This window comes from Podarcis cretensis (genome assembly GCF_951804945.1).
Source record: "Podarcis cretensis genome assembly, chromosome: 10".
NCBI classification, from domain to species: domain Eukaryota; kingdom Metazoa; phylum Chordata; class Lepidosauria; order Squamata; family Lacertidae; genus Podarcis; species Podarcis cretensis.
Window position 1 is genome coordinate 40,942,455 of NC_137179.1, and position 22,739 is coordinate 40,965,193.

The following is a 22,739-nucleotide window of genomic DNA, read 5'->3' on the forward strand; positions in this document are numbered from 1 at the left end:
TAGCACAACTGTAAGGCAAATATGGATTATAGGAGAAATGCAACATATTAAAAATCACAACAGGGCATTAAAGCTATTATCCTCCTTTGGCAAAACATTTAAAGTAACAAAGCATTCATCTGCAGGTTTCCCAAATAACAGGATGAAACTGGAACACATTGCTAATGCTGACTGAATTAACATTTACATCTCTTGTGTCATTGCCCTGAAACAGGCAAATACTATTAGTCTTAGCTGGCTAATTATAATGTCTCATTGCATACTCAGATTTCTATTCCTAAGAAAAAAGAAACAATTCTCTGGATCCCCTGCCTTTTTCTGTTCAGCTTCAGCCTACAAAATTATCTCCATGAAACCAAAAGGAATGCCAAATAGTCTCCCCATTCATTCAGTTCTTCATAATATGTCACAATAATACTATGGTTAGCTTCCTGAAATTACTACTAAATTCAGTTTGAACATGCTGGTGGGCTGCAATACGAGGGGACTAGAATTCAAGATGGCACCAAGTATAAGAAATGGGTGTTTTCTGAATAGCTGAAATAAAAAGAAAAAGAAAATCATTAGCAGAAAATGTTTTCAGATTTCTTTGCTTAGCCCTAGGTGGAGTAACTGAAAATGACTAATTTAATCACCCTGACTATATCTAAATTTTGTTAAATAATTACCAGAGACCTTGCATACTCTCTTCTCCAACTCTTAAAAAACAAGAACATCATTAACCATGTATTTTTCAAGTTTCCTCCACACCTCTTCTTTCCTGTCAAACAGTGTAACATCTATCATTTGACAGAATCAGGCTATTTTACTACTAATTTGCAGCATTTATCAAACTTTCATCTTGTCAGGCAACAATATTTTTTTTAGTCTAATGACATGAATGTTCCTTTTCTTAATACAATTTACTAGGAGCGCACATAAAGCTAAATAAGAGCACACATATGCTGCGGCAGTTAGACATGCACTCTGAAGTTTATAGCTCCGACATTGCAGGAATTTAACCCAAGGAAGGATTAGAACTTTGGAAAATGGCAGACACAGGAATCTTTTCTCATTTTAAGGCAAAAACCTGATGTGACTGTTAAAATGGCTTAAGTAATTTACACCATATTCTATTGCCTGCAAATTCTCCCCTTCCCCTTAATGTGTGCTGAACGACCATTAGTATTTTTTGTTATTCATAAATGGAATGATTTCTGAATATTAGGGTACTATGAAACGTCATTCTCCCACAAATCACTAACTTCCTCCTGACACAAAATAGACACAAGCACAAAGATACCTTTTATCATCTAAATGCCTCCAGTAAACGAACAATTGGGTAGGCTACTGACTGGTTTACACACATGGGAATGTATGTTTCCCTATATATGGTTGGTTGATTTTGGAGTAGGTGATTTTTTAAAAATATTTGGGCCGGAGCCATTTAGTACCTACACCTTTGTAAACAAAGCAAATAATACACTTATAGGTTTCAGTCTTTGAATCACCTTCATATGAAGGAAACTAAACCCTGTATGATTGCTCCTGAAACTATTCACCATTCAGGGTGGCTGGTGAGAGCATAACAATAGTGGCCTTAGGCTAATCCAGTAAGCAATGCTAGATACATACCACTGAGGATTCTGATTGAAAACATTTTTGATATAAAAGAACCCAGGGAATAATTGAAAGGAAGGAAATCCAATTATTCAATAAAATGTGACATTTTATTCAAATAGACTGACATTATTCTTTGATTAAGAAGCTATAAAATTTGCATGCAAGGAAGGAAGAAATCTGCATCAACATCTCTCTCTATTACTGGACGTTTTGGTTTCCCCATTAATACTGGTATCTTCTGACAGCTGGTAGAATGTTCTGCAACCAGGTAAGGCAGCTGGCCCACTTTAAGCTACTGGAGAATTTAAAATTCTAAGAAGCTAATAGGAGGGAGATTAATGCAGTCAAGCAGTTCTGAATAATGCACTTGTAGAGAATCATATTCACTGCCAGGAAACAATTAGTTTACTCTCTCAATCTAATTCATTTTCTACGTTTCACACACACACAAAAAAAGTATTAAGACTCCCTCCTTTCTTCCGGAGGCGGCGCGAACGGCAATGGCTGCCCTTTCCTAGTCGGGGAAGGGAAGCTCCGCCGAAAAAGGGTCTCCCGCTGCGGCGAAGCGGGGACCCACTTTGGAAAACCACAGGCAGCAGAAGCCTGTGGTATTGGGGTCCGGCGGGCGCCAGGAGCAGCCCCCAAAACGTTGAAGGAACCCCGTAAGGGGCTCCGGATCGCGGAGGGGGTTGCGGCGCTGAGGATCGTTCCGCAATCGGCGGAGTGAAGCCGCGTTGCTGCTGCCGGTGAGCGCTGTCCTTTCTTCCTAAACTACAGATTCGGAAAACAACAACCCGTGAGTAAACGGACTTTAAAAGTTTCGGGACTTTAAGTATTTAATTTGGCTGAAAGCGGAGTGACGAAAAATAGGAAGTCCGTCTTCCGCTGTCATTGAATCATTAAGCAAAGAGCCGGAGGAGTGGAGGCAAAGAGTGAACTTTTAATCTAACTGATCTGGACATCCGTGGAAATTATTTTGTAAGCTGAATAAGGACTTTAAGTAATTGATTATATGACTTTTATGTGGACTTTGATACCTTTCTTCTGTTTTGGATTATAATTAAAGCAAGAATCCCAGGTGCTGGAACTGCCTGAGTAATTGAGTAGCCAGCTTGCAGGGCTGGATACTTTTGAACTTAAACTTTGAAACAATCTGAGGGAGTTTGAACTGGTTACTTTGAAGCATCTTTTGGAATACCAGCAAGCACTGTCTGAAACACTGTGACTTTTTAAACACTAACTCTGCTAAAAATTATCTTATTGAAGGCTCTCGGACATTAAATGTGATTACAATATTTTTATTGAAATTGTCTTCTTTCCTAAAGACATTTTAAGTTCCCCCTAGAGGATTTGGGATTAATAGCAGTGACATTGTTTTACTTTCCCTTTCCCGGCCTCCTGTTTGACTATTACCATCTGGGCCGTTGCTTTTCTCATGGGAACAACTCAGCTTGACCTTGAATTTTAGATAACTCTGGAATGAGTGGCGCAAGAAGAAAGGGACTGAGAACCAGACAAACAACTTTAACCGCAGTCTCCCAGGCACGCAGATCATCTGTGCCTACTGTGCTTACTTTGCCTACTCTGACTTCTGAGAAAGAAGCTGCTTCTCTGCCACGGGCAGAAACTGAGGAATTTCAATTGGAAGAGATGGCCTCAGGAGAAATCAGTTCTACTTTAGAGAAAATTCTTGAAAAACTGGAATCTTTGGATAAAAAAGTGGAATCTTTGGATAAAAAAGCTGATCAGCAAACAGCTAAAATTGAACAAAATACTGAATGTTTAAATAGACTAACTGGACAAGTTGCACAAAATGTGCAAGCAATTGGAGAACTGAAGGAGACTGCAGGTGAAAATCGGAAATTGGCTGAAGATACCAGCCAAAGATTGGGAAATTTAGAGAAAGAGGTAAGACCACTCAGCAAACAAGTAGGTGAACATCAGACCTATCTTTCTATGATAGAACTACAGAATAGACAGACTAATTTAAGGATAAGGTCGATACCAGAGGTGGAAGAAGGCAACTTAGCTGAGTTCTTGACTAAAGAATTTTCCAAGTTTTGGAACCTAGAGGAAAAAGACTTTAAAATTACATCAGCCTTCAGACTTGGAAGACTTATAAAGAGAGAGAAGCCCAGAGATTGTTTAATAATACTGAGATCAAAGGAGGAAAGGGACAAGATTTTGGGTTTACATTACGGAAAGTCACTGGACATTCTGGACAAAAGAATCGAAATTTTTAAGGATATTCCTAAACAACTTTTGGACCTTAGATCTGATTATTTGGAACTAACAAGATTGTTAAGGAGCAACACAATTATCTTCAGGTGGGACTTTCCTCAAGGATTATCTTTTACTTTTAGAGGGAAGAAGATTAAAATCAGATCACTGGAAGATAGAGACAAATTTCTGACTGCGTACGGAGAGGACCTTCAAAAAGGATTGGAACTACCCTCGGGGCCTGTAGTACCAGAGGTGCCTGCACCCTCGGATTCTGAAGACCTAGCGAATAAGGTACTACCCCTAGAAAAATAACCAGACTTATCCAGGATGTCTCTGCAACTTTTGAGCTGGAATATAAATGGCTGTAACATTCCGGAAAAAAGAAGGAAAATTTTTCATATATTGAAAAAGGAACAATTGGACATTATTTGCTTACAAGAAACACATGTGACTAGGCTCCACCGGAAAGTACTAATAAATAAAAGACTTGGTCAGGAATTTATATCTTCAGACAAAGTAAAGAAGAGAGGCGTGGTGATATATGCAAAAGAGAGCCTGTCACCTAAATTCTTATTTAAAGATGAATATGGAAGAATTTTGGCAATCGAAATACAACATCAAGGAGAAAAGATTCTGATATTAGGAATTTATGCACCAAATGAAGGGAAGTCGGAATTTTTCAAGAAGTTGCATGAGACTATGCTGGAACATCTGGATTATGACAACATCATCATGATGGGAGACATGAACGGGGTCGTATCAACAAACATGGATAAGTCACAAAGCCAGAATGTCACTAAAGATGGCAGACTACCAAAGACCTTTTTTGAACTGACTGACAATATGGACTGGATTGACATTTGGAGAACGAAGAATCCCTTGGGAAAAGAAGGAACATTCTTCTCTGAAGCTCAGCTGACTTGGACAAGAATCGACCAAATATGGATAACTAGAGGTCTGGCACCGAAGGTCAGAAAGGTGGAAATCTGCCTAAAAACCTGCTCCGACCATAACGCACTGAAAATGGATATGATACTATTACCAACTGGTTCCTTTAGATGGAAGATGAATGACAATCTGTTTAGAGATCAGGAGATTACTAAGAAGGCCCAGAAAGCATTGAAGGATTACTTTGAGATAAATATGAACACTGCGGTGGAAAAAAGAATTATTTGGGATGCAAGTAAAGCTGTGATGAGGGGGTTCTTGATACAACAGAATGCGGCAAGGAAGAGGATACAAAATGACAGAAAAAATAAGATTTTGGAGAAAATAAAAGAATTGGAGAAGAAGTTAAGATCAAACCCGAAGTCCCTGCCGATCTTGAGAGAAATCAAACTCTATCAAGCACAGTATTCTAAACTGATAAATCAGGAAATAGAGTGGAAGATTAAATTAATGAAACAAAAAACTTTTGAATCGGCAAACAAATGTGGGAAACTGCTAGCTTGGCAGTTGAAGAAGAGACAAAAATTGAATACAGTTACAAATTTGGAAATTGAAGGAAGAAACATTCAGAACCCCACGGAGATTAGAAAGTGTTTCCAGAAATACTTCAAAAAATTATATACTCAAGGGCCGCAGAATGAGGACGAGATAAAACAATTTTTGGAGAAAAATGGACTTAAAAGGCTGTCACAAGAAAATAGATCTCTCCTGAACAGTAAAATAACATGTCAAGAAATTGAACAAGCCATTCAAAACATGAAACCGGGCAAATCTCCAGGGCCAGACGGGCTAACCTCCAAGTATTATAAGATATTAAAAGACCATTTGATTCAACCACTGATGGAGGTCAGCAATGAAATTATGGAGGGGAGGAGGGCGCCGGAATCGTGGAAGGAAGCTTTCATCACATTGATACCAAAATCGGAAGCTGAAAAGACGCAACTTAAGAACTACCGTCCCATCTCCCTTTTAAATGTGGATTACAAAATTTTTGCAGATGTTTTGGCAAGTAGATTTAAAAAAGTTTTAAATGAAGTAATTCATAAAGACCAGGCAGGCTTTCTCCCAGGTAGACACATGTTTGCTAATACAAGGAACATTATTGACATTTTGGAACTTTTGCAAACTGATATAAATACAAAAGCAGTGTTAATCTTTATAGATGCGGAGAAGGCCTTTGATAATATCTCTTGGAAATTTATGAAGGGAAATTTAAAAGAAATGGGAGTGGGTAGGGGTTTTGAGAATGGGATTGATGCAATATATTCAGAACAAAAGGCTAAATTGATAGTAAACAATGTGGTTACTGAAGAGTTTAAAATTGAAAAAGGAACACGACAAGGCTGCCCGATTTCCCCTTTGTTATTTATATCAGTTCTGGAGGTGCTCTTGAATATGATTAGAGGGGACCGGTTGGTGGAAGGGATTCAGGTCGGAGCGAAACAATATAAACTTAAAGCTTTTGCAGATGACCTAGTTTTGACCCTGCAGGAGCCAGAATCTAGTACAAAAAGAGTATTACAACTGATCCAAGATTTTGGTCGGGTGGCAGGATTTAAACTAAATAAACAGAAAACTAAGGTGTTGGGGAAAAATCTGACAGATGCAGAGTCGGAACAGTTTCAGAGAGAAACGGAACTAACTGTGGTTAAAAAAGTAAAGTACCTAGGGGTAAACATAACAGCAAAAAATCTGAGTCTATTTAAGGATAATTACGAAAAATGTTGGTCTGAAATTAAGAGAGATTTGGATAGTTGGACAAAATTGAAGCTTTCTCTGTTAGGCCGAATTGCTGCTGTTAAGATGAATGTATTGCCAAAGATGTTGTTTTTGTTTCAAACATTGCAGATTGTGGACAAGACAGAGTGTTTCCGGAAGTGGCAGAGAGATATATCTAGATTTGTCTGGCAGGGCAAAAAGCCCAGAATTAAGTTTAAGATACTAACTGATGCGAAAGAAAGAGGGGGCTTTGCCCTGCCGGACTTAAAGTTGTATTATGAAGCCGCAGCCTTTTGCTGGCTAAAAGACTGGCTACTTCTCGAAGACACTGACGTATTGGATTTGGAAGGGTTTAACAATGCTTTTGGTTGGCATGCATATCTATGGTACGATAAGGTTAAGATCAATAAGGTCTTCAAGAACCATATTGTCAGGAAAGCAGTTTTTAATGTCTGGACAAAATACAAAGACTTACTGGAAAACAAAACTCCGAGGTGGCTTTCACCTCTGGAAGCTAAGGCCCGAAAAAGACCCAATATGGAGGCCAAATGGCCAAAATATTGGGAAATATTAGAAAAAGATGGAGACAATTGGAAATTGCAGAATTTGGAGAAAATGAAGGATAAAGTGCGAGACTGGTTACACTACGCTCAGATTAAAGAAGTTTTTAAAAATGACAAAAAGCTAGGGTTCCAGGTGGAGAAATCGAAGTTGGAAACAGAACTGTTAGAGCCTAAGACTAAGGTATTATCAAGAATGTATAACTTGCTGCTGAAATGGAATACACAAGACGAAATGGTTAAATCGGTTATGATAAAGTGGGCTCAGGATATTGGGCATAATATCATGTTTGAGGACTGGGAAAGGTTGTGGACCACTGGGCTGAACTTCACTGCATGTAATGCTCTGAAGGAAAATGTAATGAAAATGATATATAGATGGTACATGACCCCAGTTAAACTTGCCAAAATATACCATTTGTCTGATAATAAATGTTGGAAATGTAAAGAACATGAAGGAACATTCTTTCACCTCTGGTGGACTTGCCCTAGAGTGAAGGCCTTTTGGGAAATGATATATAATGAGCTGAAAAAGGTATTTAAGTATACCTTCACTAAGAAACCAGAGGCCTTCCTTCTGGGCATTGTCGGCCAGAAGGTGTTAAAGAAGGACCGAACATTTTTTATGTATGCAACAACGGCAGCAAGGATACTCATCGCCAAGAGCTGGAAAACTCAAGATCTACCCACACTGGAAGAGTGGCAGATGCAACTGATGGACTATATGCAACTGGCCGAGATGACTGGCAGAATCCGAGACCTGGGAGAAGAGAGGGTTGAAGAAGACTGGAAGAAATTCAAGATTTATCTACAAAAGTATTGTAATTTGGTTGAAGGCTAAGAAGGATGCTAGATCATAAATAATTGCCTACCATTGAATTAGATTTGAAATTGACGATAAGTGAGATTGAGGGAAATATAAAATTTGTGGAGAATAGATCAAACTAATTGAACAAAATCTAAGAATATAAACAAGATGATAAATTGCTGGGAAAAATTTATAACGATGTAAGTGGGAGTGGGAGACGTGAGGGAGTCCAAAGAAGTTCTGGAAAATGTGTTATGATTCATGTTATATTGTTTATTATTTTTGCATTTTGTATTTTTAAAAAAAATCTTAATAAATATTTATAAAAAAAAAATATATATATAAAAAAAGACTCCCTCCTTTCAGTTAAACAAGGTTCGTATGAACAGACAGAAACTTAACTGTGTCAGCTTAGGACCATGATGCAGCACACTTCAGTGGCTGGAGAAACCCAGCCAGATGGATGGAGTATAAATAATAAATTATTATATGTCCAGATAGGTCCAGTGGCTCCAAAACATTTATTGAGGGGAACTCACTAATGGAATTAACTCACCTGGGCAGGTGAACTGTCTGACCTGGAGGTGAAATCCTTAGATGCCTATGAAGTGCTACCTGTGGTCCACTACTAAAATCATCTGTCTACAAGGCTGCTGTGATCCTTAGTTTGAAGGTGGGTGAATATGTGTAAGACCTCTAAATAAAGCCAGTAGGAAGGTTAAAAGGGATGAGACTGAAAAGTGCCAATTACAACCTTCCCTCTCACCATCAAGAAATGAAAAACATAGTGTCACCACTGGATGCTATTAAGTATTTATTTTAAAATGTAAAGTGCCTTCTGTTTCATAATTAGAGTTACAAAATTTTGGCAAGCAGACAAATCTGCTGTAATTGGACGGGAAAGTCAATGCAAATATAAACAAAAACGTAATTTTTTGGCATGTGGCCAAATTCAAAAGGAAGCAAAGTTGACAGATGCCAGTTTACAAAAGTAACTATATTTTGGAACTGCTTTCATTTGCTACAGTCATGCTAATGTTTTAAGTTTTGGGATAAAAATATTCAGCAAAGAATGTTGGCAAAGTGACTGAAAAGTTACGCAGAAGGACATATGGAGACAAGGAGTGAGGCATGAAATAAAGGCATACACATGAAACTGTGTTCACCAAGACCGCACACTTAGCTAACTTTACTCTGAACTACTATTACCTTTCCATAGTCACCCATGACCTAGTAACATTCAAGTTTGACTGTAGATTCAACGTGGTGGTGGCTTTTAAGAGTTGGTTAAGATTGAGAGCGGTTAATACTTGCCAGGATCAACTGTTTTCACTGATCATATAAGGACCTGTGAACAGGCTGGGAGGCCTCCTTCATGCCTGTTCTTATACAAAGGAAAATAGGTCAGACTGCATCCTGGCATAAGCAGGAAGCATTTGTGGAAATTGGCTTTCTGTTCATAAACCCTGAAACTACTCAACCAATATGTAGCAACATGTTATCCCAAAGCCCATGGGCATGCAGGCGATACAGAGGTGAATGCAGCATGATTCCTGTTAACAGTTGCCTACTGAATTCATAATCCCAAGGGTAAAAGTCTCCAAGCCCACCTGAGCACACAGCTACTTTGGCCAAGATTTCTACTCTGTGGCATCACAGCAGCTAAGCCAATGACAACTCTCCTGCCAAGGCCTTCTGTGACATCAGAGAAGATCAACTGTACCAACTATAACCGCCCTCTGCCTGTAGGCTGTGAATATGCTGGTTAGATTATAACTGCATTTAAGCAAGACTACAGTACAGTGTAGAGAGATATATGCAATCTGGGATAAGTATATTTGAGAACTCAAACCCGCCATTGTGTGATAAACGTCACAGCAGACACACCAGTACAGATAAAATGCCTCTCAAGCTGAAGTCAGAAGCCTGGCCAACATTATGAAAACCTCAACCTCCATTTTTTGTACAAAAACTTGCCTTCACATTAGATTGCTGACACTTTTTTTGTACCTTCAGGTCTTGATCAAAAGATAATTAACTATTCTAAATACTCAAGGCTGCCCCTTTCACTGTTATTTTTGTCAGAAGCACAATTACAGGAATGCTGTAATGTTTTCTAAAATAAATATGTTTATATTCAGAAAATACATATATTGTAAATGATCACAATCAGGGAAGGACTCCAGCACTCTCGCAATACCAGTCAACAAGCTCTAGAACAAGGAAGTTAGCTTCAATAGCGTCTTCCCATAAGTAACTCATTTCAACAATGAGATATTGGGGAGTTTATAACAGAACCATCATGGTGCTATGTACCTTCAAAAAGCGTAACTCATTTCGACAATGAGATATTGGGGAGTTTATAACAGCACCATCATGGTGCTATGTACCTTCAAAAAGCTAAATACCGTTTCTGGAAAAATAAATAAAATGAAAACAGGGGCTTTAGCTCAGGGTTGGCCGCCTTCCAGTTATTCAACTAGCTGAGCCACTACTCATATGCCTTAACCACTAAATTTTCCTCCTCTTATGCTTTCTGGTAAAATACACCCTGGTGAGTTATAATTTTAACATATGAATTTATAATATTACTTGATATGTGGGTTGTGAAAAAAATTCTTCCAGTTGACTGTAGGCAGGGAGATCATAATCTCACTAGTCATTCTGTTACAAATATAGATTCGGGTTTGATATACATTGTAAAAAGTGTTCCATGTTCCCATTCTGTGCCACCCAAACTAAGATATAAAACGCTTTTCATAAAATAGCTGAGGTACATAAAATACCATCTCCTACTAAGCTTTTACTAATCTATCAAATTAGCATAGGAAACATAATAGAGCACAGAAAAAATATGTGCTTAAAATGTGATAACATAAACAAGGTTAAGCAGAAAATCTAGAGCAGTGCTATGCAAAACTGGCATAGCTTTATCTACATACTGACACGGGCATGAATAATGAGTTTCAAATGAATGACTTGAAGTCACATTACTTGTCTTCTGCACTAATTCATGCTTCTTTGAGCACCATTACTTTAGTGCACTTCATTAATTTCTATGAACACAAACATTTTATATGGCACCATATTATATGCTAAACTCACACAAGAACATATGCCTTAAAACTCTAACAATTGCAGGAAGTATGGAAACTAAAGTCACCATCAGCTTTATTGTATTAGCCATTGGCCTTGAGAGTTTTCAGGTAAAATTTCAAAAAAATAAACTTTTTTAAAAACCCGATACAATAAAATTCTCAGTTAAGTTAAACTAAAAACATCCATTATCTAAAAAAGTTCTATTATCTTCTTAGAACTCCTTAGTTGTCTTAATCCTTTACTCTTCTTTCACTTGAAGTTTCCTTGCAGTTAAAACATACAGTGTTGTTCTATATGTCACAAAGGATGTAATTTTTCTAATAGAAAACAGATGATTTCTCGGTCAGAACAGGATGTTAATCTAGCACTGATATCACCAGGGATGCAGACAGGATTTAGCCTCAACTGAAGTGGTGTCTCTGGAAGAGCTGTCTCATTCATGTCCATGTTCTCATTCATGTACATGGGGAAAAGCCAAATGCCTCATTTGGCAACAAGCTGCAGTCCCGCCATTCCTGACAATGGACCGTCGAGCCATCAGCAGCAGAGACTTCCACAGGGATGGGAACACCACCTCCTGCTGAAAGGAGCCCCATGGTTTAGAACAGAAGGCAATAGGTTTATAATACCCCAGGGTAACTATGAGCTGGGTTGAGGAGAGGGAACAGAGGATGAACAACAAAATTTGTCTGTTGTGGAGGAGCTCATCTTCCTGTCTTGTGGTCTGGGGAAACAGCTCTTCCTATTCAGGGCTCAGCGGCCATGTTTAGCTTTGGGGCATGGGGCACACTGTGTCCTCTCTCTCCAGATTAAGTGATGGTTGGGAAATTGAGGAATGAGTTGGGAAGAGAGCAGAGTTGGGAAGAGGGAGCCTATTAGGGTTTTTAAATAAATAAATAAATAAATAAATAAATAAATAAATAAATGCTGTATTAAAGGCAAACTTTGAGAAGTCTGGCTATTAAGATAACACCAATATTTGCTTTTGTCTGTTCTTTAGAAACACACACTAGAATTTTAGCCAAAATGAACATATTCTTTCCCGAGAGTTACGTATTTATGTCTTTTTTTATATTGTAAATCACCCTGTGATCTTCTGATGAAGGGTGGTATAGAAATATAATAAATAATAACAACTTACCGTTAAAGCCAGGAGTTTCCCATACGTGAGATGAGCTGGAATGTGGTCTGTTTTGGCCCGCAGTGATTCAACATACCAGTGTTCTGCTTCAGGTAATCTGCTGAGCCTCATGTAGGCTTCCCCTGCACAGCAGAATTGGAAACCAATTAGAGGACATGGAGTTAGAGAGAGAGAGAGAGAGAGAGAGAGAATAAAACTTGAGTTAATTTAATGGGATATAACCATTTAACTTAGTTCACAAGGCATCTTCCTCAGTCCTAGCTGGAGATGCTGGGGATTGAACCTGGAGTCTTCTACATGAAAAGCAGATGCTCCATCCTTGAGCTCCAACCTTTCTCTAGCATCACCACTGGAAACAGGATAGAATCTAGATTTTTCTTCCAGTGTATTAAGGCATCAGGCTAGTTAAGAGGTAGGTACATGTAGCTCTGAACTCCCAAGAATAGTCAAGGGGCTTAGGGAGAAAAGCCCTATGGGAAGAAAAGACTCCACTGCTACCTAAGGCTATTGTCTCTCTTCTTAACTGGAAAGACAGTGCTATCCAGACCAGGCAGTAATTTGAAACAAAGACAGATGACCTTGGAAGCTACAGCTGGGTGTCACCCTTTGCCACATGACCTTGGCATGTATTACAATATGAAAGCTTAAATCAATCATGAAAAAAGCAGGGGTTCATTAAAACTCAACTGTCTGTTAATAGGACTGGATAGTTACTCAGGTCAATCAGAAAGCCCAATGAAAAAGAAAAGTCTACAGCTGGCATCTAAAAATTGACATTATTGTCAGTGGGAGCTCCAGAGGAAGCATTTTTCATAACTGGTGAGCATTTTGCCAGTGAGCAACATCAAATAATTCCCCCCTCAGTTTCCAGAAGTTCACAAATAAAGGGCTCCTAATATTATCACATTCATGTAAACAGATCAAAATCCCTGACGGAAATGGGGCATGTAAGGAAGTTCATCCAGATACACCTGTCCTTGTTTTACTACCATATGTTCAACGATATCTGATGCGCTGCCTTCTATATGAGAGTACGGCAATTAAGAGGGAAAGGAAATTCAGGACACCATGGGCTAGATTTCATACGATCCTCTCAGAACAACTAGATTGTTGTAGATTGTCTACTAAAATTAGCTGCTCTCTGAAAGTTATCTTAGACCGTGCTGCCAGAAATTCCACTGCTGATCCCTGAATGTCAAGCAGTATTAAAATGCACCACCATAAATATACGCAATGATGATTTATATAGAACTTTCAGTTTGCAATAATGCATCTGTCTATAGCTGATACTAACAGCTGTGGTCAGTTGGTTAAAAATTTAGGCAATAAGATACTTCGAGCTTTATGGTGAGAACTAAGGGTTTCAAACACAAGAGTGTGATGAACTTTAATGTGTTTCCCCTTTATACGAATTCACACACATAGCTGAACAGTGGATTTTAAATTTCCAGTATCTACTACACAGTAGCTTCTAAACATGCGAATATAGCTGAGTATGCAGCAGAATCTCCTCCTGCAGCATCATATTTGTAAAAGACAAACAAATTATAGTTAAAAGCAGAAATAAGGCTCAGCCAAAAGATTTCAGCGAAGTAAATTATTCATTTTTCTTGAAATAAATCAATTTTTATAGCTCCAGATGCTTCTTGGCAACCTGAATATGCAGTTTTGAGGGGAGCAAAAGGAGGCTTAAAATATTAAGGTCTGTAAAATGCTACTGTTTGTTACAAAAAAACAACAGACACAAGCAAATCCTCTTTGCTTAGCCTGTTCCTTTATGGAAAAGGGATGCATGCATTTGCTGAATGTGTTTTAAGGGTCCAATTTACCTTAGAACTAGGAGCCTTTAGAGCTCATTTGTTTGAAAATACAAAGGATGTGTACAATTTGTACCTTTTCCAAACATATGAGGACAGACCAGTTAACCTGTGGCAAACCAGATGTTGCAGAATTACAACTCCCATCAGACCTAGCAAGGCCCAGTAGTCAGAGATGATATGAGCTGTAGTTCAAGCAACATCTGGAAGGCTACAGGTTAGCCATCCTGGTGGACTAACAGATTTAAGCCTCTTGAAACATGTAACACTGTCTCAAAAGTCTATGCTACATGCAACAGCATTTTAGGTATATTTAAACTGCTGCATAGCACAAGCTGATTTACAGAACGACGAACGAAGCTCTGCAAAGCATTTGTTAAGAGGTTACCATGCAAATATATTTGTTTGCTTTGTTTAAAATATTTCTTAATCGTCTGTCATTTAATTATATCAGTGTGAATAAAAAGTCACAACTACCAAATAAATATAATGGGCACATCTCCTCCCAGGCACATCTTCCCTTCCTCAAGAATAACGAACACTACCACCACCACCATCAAACCCCACACAAATTAAAAACAGCTAAAAGATTTTTTAAAAACAACAACAACAACACACAGTTAAAACAATTGTTTTAACAATTGTGGCCCTGTCTCTGCTTTGTAGATGGTGCTGCAGCTAGGAGATGCAGAGTGACTGCAGGTGCAGAGGTCACAAGACTACAGCTGCACTCAGCGGCTGGGGCTGGCTTGCCTAATGGTGAGAGGCTCAGCAGGTAGAAGGCTACCAGGAGGGAAGAGATAAATGTAGGTGGTGAAAAGACTGAATAGTAGAGAAGGGGCAGTGGGTATACTGAATCAAAAGCCTTGCTTCCCATTGCAGCTTTACGGAGGGAGACCCTCAAAGAGAAAGAAGAATGGCAGCTGAAACTGATGGAGTATGAGGAGATGGCGAGACTGACAGGGAAGATCAGAAACCAGGAAGATCAAATATTTACTAAAGACTGGAGTAAAATTGTAATTTACTTAAAAGACCACTGTAAACAGTTAAAATCTTTGGCAGGGATGTAAGGACACTTGTAATGTGGAATTATTTATGATAATTATGGTTAATTAAGGGACGCGGGTGGCGCTGTGGGTTAAACCACAGAGCCTAGGACCTGCTGATCGAAAGGTCGGCGGTTCGAATCCCCGCGGTGGGGTGAGCTCCCGTCGTTCGGTCCTAGCTCCTGCCCACCTAGCAGTTCGAAAGCACCCCTAAGTACAAGTAGATAAATAGGAACCGCTTTCTAGCGGGAAGGTAAACGGCGTTTCCGTGTGCAGCGCTGGTGCTGGCTCGCCAGACGCAGCTTCGTCACGCTGGCCACGTGACCCGGAAGTGTCTTTGGACAGTGCTGGCTCCCGGCCTCTTGAGCGAGATGAGCGCGCAACCCTAGAGTCGGTCACGACTGGCCCTGACGGGCAGGGGTACTTTTCCTTTACCTTTATGGTTAATTAATAGATAAAAAGGTAAAGGTAGCTCTGACCATTAGGTCCAGTCATGACCGAATCTGGGGTTGTGGCGCTCATCTCACTTTATTGGCTGAGGGAGCAGGCGTTTGTCCGAAGACAGCTTCCGGGTCATGTGGCCAGCATGACTAAGCTGCTTCTGGCGAACCAGAGCAACACACGGAAACGCCATTTACCTTCCCGCCGGAGTGGTACATATTTATCTACTTGCACTTTGATGTGCTTTCGAACTGCTCAGTGGGCAGGAGCTGGGACCGAGCAATGGGAGCTCACCCCACCGTGGGGATTCGAACCGCCAACCTTCTGATCAGCAAGCCCTAGACTCAGTGGTTTAGAACATAGCACCACCCGCATCCCCTAATTAATAGATAGATAAAGGTAAAAGATGAGGCAAACTTAAAGATGGAATCCATGGAGGGATTCCATTTAAATGTTTGAAAAGGTTATGTTTCATATGTATAAAATTATGAAAAACCTAATAAAAAATATTATTTTTTTAAAAGACCCCTAAAGAGTGGAATAGCTTTTGGATTGGAAATGGAAACCTAACATGCAGTTCCCACCCAGTTAAGAAAGTATAGCTGGATGTGAATAAAATATGTAGCAACGAACACTATATTTTCATGCGGACATTTTTTGCCCTGCATTGTGTTAGTGCTCACAATTTAATACAAAAATAGGAAACTTATATGCAGTGTAGAACTTTGAACTGGGCTTGCATCAACAAAAATATTGTGATTAATGACAGCTTTGCTCTTTAAGTGATACATGTAACAGAGAAAGATCAATTGTGAGACTTCTAGTACAGTCCCAAGAGAAATCTGATGACTTTTAATAATGCATCCCTAGAGTCTGTGTGATAGAAATACTATTGTACATTACTTAAATCATAGCACAAAAAGGGAAAGGTAGGGAAAGATTCATTAGTTGCCCAAGAGAATTCCAAAGTCTTAATTATGCCAGACAAAAATTGTTATATGAAGTGAAAGATTAGGAACTGTTTAATATATGCAGGCAGTGAGGCACCTTGTTTAGCATACTAATTGAATGTCATCTTAGTATTTAAGGGACAAGGGGGAAAGAGGCAATTATATTTTACTTTATTTCTCAGTGGGGGCAAATTGTAACAAAATCTGGATTTACATAATCTGAATAGAGGAGGTACACATTCTGTTCCAGATTTAAAAGACTATGCCTGTAGGGTCTTCCTTTTGGTTTATTCCCAGTTAATAAAAATGTCTCCTGATTCGAGGTTGGCTTCAAGCACAGAAAAATAAAAATGAAAACATTTCACAAATATTGGTGCAAAGGAACATGTGCTACAATGCCCAGAACACTTAAATTAATTCACTTCCACTTAAAACTCTCCTTGTTTTATTAAATACAATAAGTGTAAGACAAGGGATGTCAGCTTGAATACAGACTGAACTGAAGCACTCTGTGCAAGTAAGAGAGGTGAAGAACACATTGTCGAGGCTTCCAAAAAGCTGCTCAGCTTGCCATCTGTGGCAAGTAAGAACTATTTCCTAGTGAACAAGCGAACTTTCACAAGCTAGGGGTTTTGTTTGTTTCATGCTGTCAGTAACTAACACGTGTGTGCTATGTGGTTTTATCTGCAAGGTTGTGTTAACAGAGCAAATATGAGATTCACTGAATACTGGAAACAAATTAGGGGATAGTGAAGGTAACTAGGTGCACTTTCATTTCAATTCCTGACTGAATTTGAGGAAGCAGCAGCTCTGGTGGGAAATAAAGAATAGCCCTGAAATAGAGAGCAAAAAGAAATAAAAAATTGTCAAGACTGGCAGTGATGGTGGTCTTTTGCAGAATAATTTGGAGGTCCAATGACACCTTTTGTTACTAGTGAAGCGCATAGCTTCCTACGACTGTTATGTGCAATTTGTTTTGTTCTGTTTCTATGGTATCATTTATGTTCTTAAAGGTGTTATAAGACACTCTGTGTAACAATTAATTAACAAGTTGAAATGGTGATGGTGGTGATAATTTCAAAACAAATATTTATCTGAGTGTACATTTATATCTATATAAAACTATATCTATATACAAAACTGAGGCTCATGAGTTCCCCATCTTCTCTGGCACCACCACAAAGAAGAGATTGGATTTCTATCTATCCACTCTTTTATGGAAACAAAGCCAGCTTCAAACAGTAGTATGGAAGTATGGCTCTTACGTTACACAAAACTATAGTTTAGCATTATCTCGTAACTTGTGTAGCTCATGTCTGGGTTCCATCATTCAGTCTCATTGTCAACTACTGTGAAAGAGAAATACCTGCATGGAAAATAACTCTGCAGTTCCCTCTAATCTTATCATTCAACCTTATCATTCAATCATTACCAGTAAACCTCCATCTGTTTACAGATGTTAACACTGTGGATATAAGGCTGGTCCATGTGTAAGTGATCTTATATCAAAATGTCAATGAATTAACCAGATCTCTAGTGTATTTAAGTGAGAAGATAAGAGGACTTCCGGGCTAGCGCCTCCGGTAATGGTGGAATTCCTCTGATCGGGAGGAATTTGCTTCGTAGGAATTCGGGTCTGGCCGCCACGGCAAAGGCGGAGACCCACTAGAAATCACAGGCAGGTGAAGCCTGTGAATGTGGGATTCGGCTGGCACCTTTTGCGCCTCCCCTACTCGCAGGGAAACCCGGTTTCGAGGATCCGGAGCGACATGGGGTGAGCGGCGCGGTGCTTCGAATTGACTGCTTCTTCCACGGAGCGAAGCCGCATAGCTGTTGCTGGAGAGCTCTGACTTTTTCCTGTGGACAATTGGATCTTAAAGCAACTACCCGTGAGTAGAGCAGAGAATTGGATTTTTAAACATCTTAATTTGATGCCGAAACGGGGAGGTCTAAAACAGGAAGTCCACCTTCCCCTTTTGTAAATAGATTGAAGCAATGAGGATGCAAGCTGAAGTCTCGGAAAGCCTATTGTAAAGGACTAAATTTCCATCAGTAAAAATACTAAACCCCCCTTGGTGGCAAGAGAAGAGGGGGGAAAGTTTTGGACTGAGTATACCTGCAGGAGTTAATATACCACCGCTCCGATCCTGGAAACGGGCTGCCAACAGGACTGACCATGATTAGAACATTCACTGACAGTTAGTTAAGTAAGAGGAATACATTGTTTCCATAGTCTCCGTCTGCATTTAAAAAGGAGTAAAAGTAACAGAAAATTGAAACTAACTTTATTGTTTGAATTGAGTTTAAAAGGACTAATACAAATAGAAACTGTTTCCCTCTAGAGGAACTGTTTCCCTCTAGAGGAAGCTTTTGAAACTGTCACAAGAGTTGAGCTGGGGGAATTTCCAGCTGCAAGATAAAAACCTGTGAGATTCTGGGGACCCTGAATCGGTTAAGAATGTTGACAGAAGAGGCCTTAGTGGTTGTATTATGTAAGATAAGTGACTCACTGGAACAGCTTCACAAAAAGGTGGATGTGGTAACTACCAAAATTGACAATTTGGGACAAAAACTGAACACCAATATAGAAACTATTCAGAAACTGACACAGGAATCTACTTTGACATGGCAAACTGCGGAGAAGGCTAGGGAGAAAGTTATTGCCGTTGAACCTAAAGTAACACAATTGGAGAGAGAGAGAGTCCCAGCCTTACAGATGCAATTTGATGACCAAAAGTTGATGCCTGCTATGATTGAATTTAAAGAAAAACAGATTTCGAGGATCAGAGCCCTACCTGAACTGGAGAAGGAAAGTTTGATAGATTGCCTTACACAGGAATTTGATGACTTTTGGGACCGGGACTTGGGTCAAGAAGAGATTAAAATTGTGAGGGCTCTTGGACTTGGAAGAGGAGGGAAAAAAGAGAAGAACAAAATAAGAGACTGTTGGAAATACCAGAGGAACTTAGAAGAACAACAGTCAAGAGTGGAAATTTTGAAAGACGTCCTGAAATACCTTTCGGATCTTAGATTTAACTACGGAGATTTGGTTGCCCTGTCGAGAAGGAATAAAATCATCTTTAGGTGGGAGTTTCCCCGAGATCTACTCTTTAGCCTCAAAGGAAGGAAAATGAAAATAAGATTAGTGGAAGACAAAGTAAAGTTCATGTATAAATATGAAGAAGACTCGCAGAAGGGACTTGGAAAAGAGTTAAGATCATTGGACAGAAGATCACCAGGTTGATGGACTATAGGGAATTGGCGGATATGACTGGCAGAACCCGGGACCAGGGAGAAGAGTCGGTGGAAGAAGATTGGAAAAAGTTTAAAGACTATTTATAAAAATATTGTAAAATTAATGAGTGTTAGAAAAATGTTGGAAAGGAGCTATATGGCTTTAGTAGAAATGTTACTAGGAATTAAGTACAAATAGATTATTAGAGTATTAAAGGGAAAATAAAGTTAAAATATGTTAAGACAATTATATATTAAAGGGAAAAATAAGGTTAGAATATGTTAAGATAAATTACAGGACAGAAAATAGAGGAAGGTGGAAAGGAATTGCTGAAACAGTTAATTAAAGTGGAATACAAAAAGGGTGGTGTGAGGAGGTCGTTGAAACAAGTAAATGAAAGTTAAGATACTGAACTTATTAGATGTGTTTTAAATTGTGTTTGGTATTGTTAATTTAATGTTTGGGGGTTGGTGTTGTGTGGTGTTTTTGTTTTTGTATTGTATTGTTTTGTTTAATTCTTTGTCATTCTTTTGCAGTCTTTAAAATGTTAATAAATAAAAAAAAGAGAAGATAAAAGTGGGGGAAAGGGATAGCATATTGTTGTTGAGTATAAATATAATCATATTATAATCATACTGTTGATGTGTCAGAACTATGTCATGAAATTTAACTTTTTAGACCAGGTATGGGGAAACCTTTGGCCCTCCAGATGTTGCTGAAATACAACTCCCATCAGCATCCACAAGCATGGCTAATTCCCAGGGATTATGGGAGTTGTAGGTCAGCAACATCTGGAAAGCCAAAGGTTTCCCGCAGCTGATCTAAACAATGACCTAAATATTTTATAGCCTAACATATTCATGAATAAATCCAACTGTATGAGAAATCCAAATGTAAAAAAGATAAGATATATTTTATAATTTGCATATATATCTATGTATATAAATGAAGGATGCTCCTTCAACATGTGTCTGGGCAGATCAAGAACATCCTCCATTTTTGTACTAAGAGCCCAGGCACCTTGATCTAATTTGTAAGTGTTTGTTAACAGAGTCAATTTCTATTTATTTCGCTTGAATGGTTCCTTATGGACCCAGACACCCAATCAACACCGAGCTTAGTTAATTGGCTTCACTAGAATAAAAAAAAAGTAATTTAGCAGAATCAACAGCTAAAACGGAGATGCAAAATGAAATCCAAAGTTAATCAATTTCAAGAAGGAAGAGAGAAATCGTTTAGACCATAGGAGCTCTGCAATCCTATAACCTCCAGAGCATGAACAAATCATGATCAAAATGAGGGCCCTGAACTCAGCTTAGATTGTCTTTTATAAAGGTATCCACATTCAGCAGATAAAGAAGAGCACATTGTTACTAAGATTTTGCATAAACTAACATTTATTCTGATACCTATTTTGGTATATACAGTACACATTAGATAGATGAGCCATTGCATATGGCATGACGAAAGGGGAACAACAATTAGAAAACCAGACTTATTTTCTAGATTTCCTAGATAGAAATTATATGAATTGGCCCTGTTCACATGACATGGTAAGTCATAAACTATGTCTTACCATGAATGGACAGCATGCTAGTGCTTGCTGTTGAATTGTTCCCATTTCACTCTTTACTCCCTATAGCCAGGAGAAACCACAAACCTTGACTTATCATGATGTGTGAACCAACATTAATAGTTTCTACCAAATCAACCATGACTGGTAAGCCAAGGACAAACCTTGGATTGCTATCATGGTTTGCAGAGAAACAAGTTGTGAGTGCTGATATACTTGTCATGGTAACTCCAGCCTGATGGTTTGTTTCTCTTGGCTCCAAGAAGGATGGAGCAATATGGGAATCATTCATCAGCATGGATTTATTCCTTAACTGTGCTGTGTCAATATGGGTGGGGACACACACACACAGAGAGAGAGAGAGAGAGAGAGTCACTGGCTGGCTTGGATCCAGACATGTCTTGCACAAGTGGTCTTTTGCTTTTATAAGGTAGCCTAGTCAAATTCTACAAATTCCCTTGACCTGCTGCAGTCTCCCATGCCCCATCACATTACATTCCAAAGGGTCCAACAGCTGTCAGGAATGGCTTCTCAGAGTCAGGAGGCTGTAGTAGGGGAATGATGATGAACTGTCACAACCCCATGGCAACCTGGTGCATATTCATGTGTTGTTTTCAAGTAGGGCAGCCATCCATACAATATGGTAGGTTGGTTATTATAGACTCCCTGTATTATATTCAACTGGCCTGCAACTAGACCTATTTTTTGAGTTTCAGAAAGATCTACCAATCAGTCAAGCTTCTTAGGTATCCTGTTTTTCTTTCTGAAGCACCCCCGCCGCCGCCGCAACCAAAGAAAAGGCCTGCTGAAATCGATTCACTCTGAAAGGCACTAAAGTTGCACAGTTTAAGAAATATTTTGTAGACGTTAATCCATCAATTTGCAAATGTGGTAAATTAGTATTGACTAGGGTGAGTCAGACTATTACTGTTGTTTAGACCCATTGCTTATGTTTGTTTTAAAGCTATCTGATTGTTTAATATTGCATTGGCTTTGACTATATAGAAAACAACACATGCAAACCTTGGCTGACAAAAGGAACCACAGACCAGTTTCACAAGTAATGCTAAGCCATAGTTAACCTAAACCAAGGTTTATAAAACAACAAACCATGGCTTACAAGCTTAACAAACTATATTTAAGATGCTGGGTTGGGTTTGGATAATTGAATTAAACCATGGCTTGGGTTATGTGCAAGCCAGGCCACTGTGTCACCATTTGCAAGTCTAAAGCAGCCCTTCTTTTTTATACCACAGCTAAAAATCTGTGTCGACCACCCAGTGATCAACTTATACAACTACACTGTAAGTGCTAGAAACCACACTGCTGTTACTATGGATTTCCAAGTCTTCACACTCAGCAGATGCTTACAAGGGAGAAGTTGACAGAATCTATTACTAAGCGGTTTAGGGGCATCTTCATGAATTCCTGTGCATCTTGTATGCCTTCTTCCAGCAACATCTGCAGCAAAACTTCTGCCAAGTGTATTGCTCTGCTTTCCTTTGGTCCACAGAAGCAAGACCAAGTGGGTGGTCATGTCATGTGAGCAGCCCAAGACCTCCATACACACTGCCCAG

At 39.1% G+C, this 22,739-nt stretch overlaps 1 protein-coding gene across 1 annotated transcript in view; it reads right to left on the reverse strand.

The window, feature by feature from the left end:
• Positions 1–22,739, reverse strand: part of TMTC2 (transmembrane O-mannosyltransferase targeting cadherins 2) — a 203,526-nt gene that overhangs the window by 33,550 nt on the left and 147,237 nt on the right. Inside the window, exon 8 of the mRNA XM_079991822.1 lies at positions 12,101–12,222. Coding sequence (XP_079847948.1) covers positions 12,101–12,222 — 122 coding nt within the window. The remainder of the gene's footprint in view (positions 1–12,100; positions 12,223–22,739) is intronic.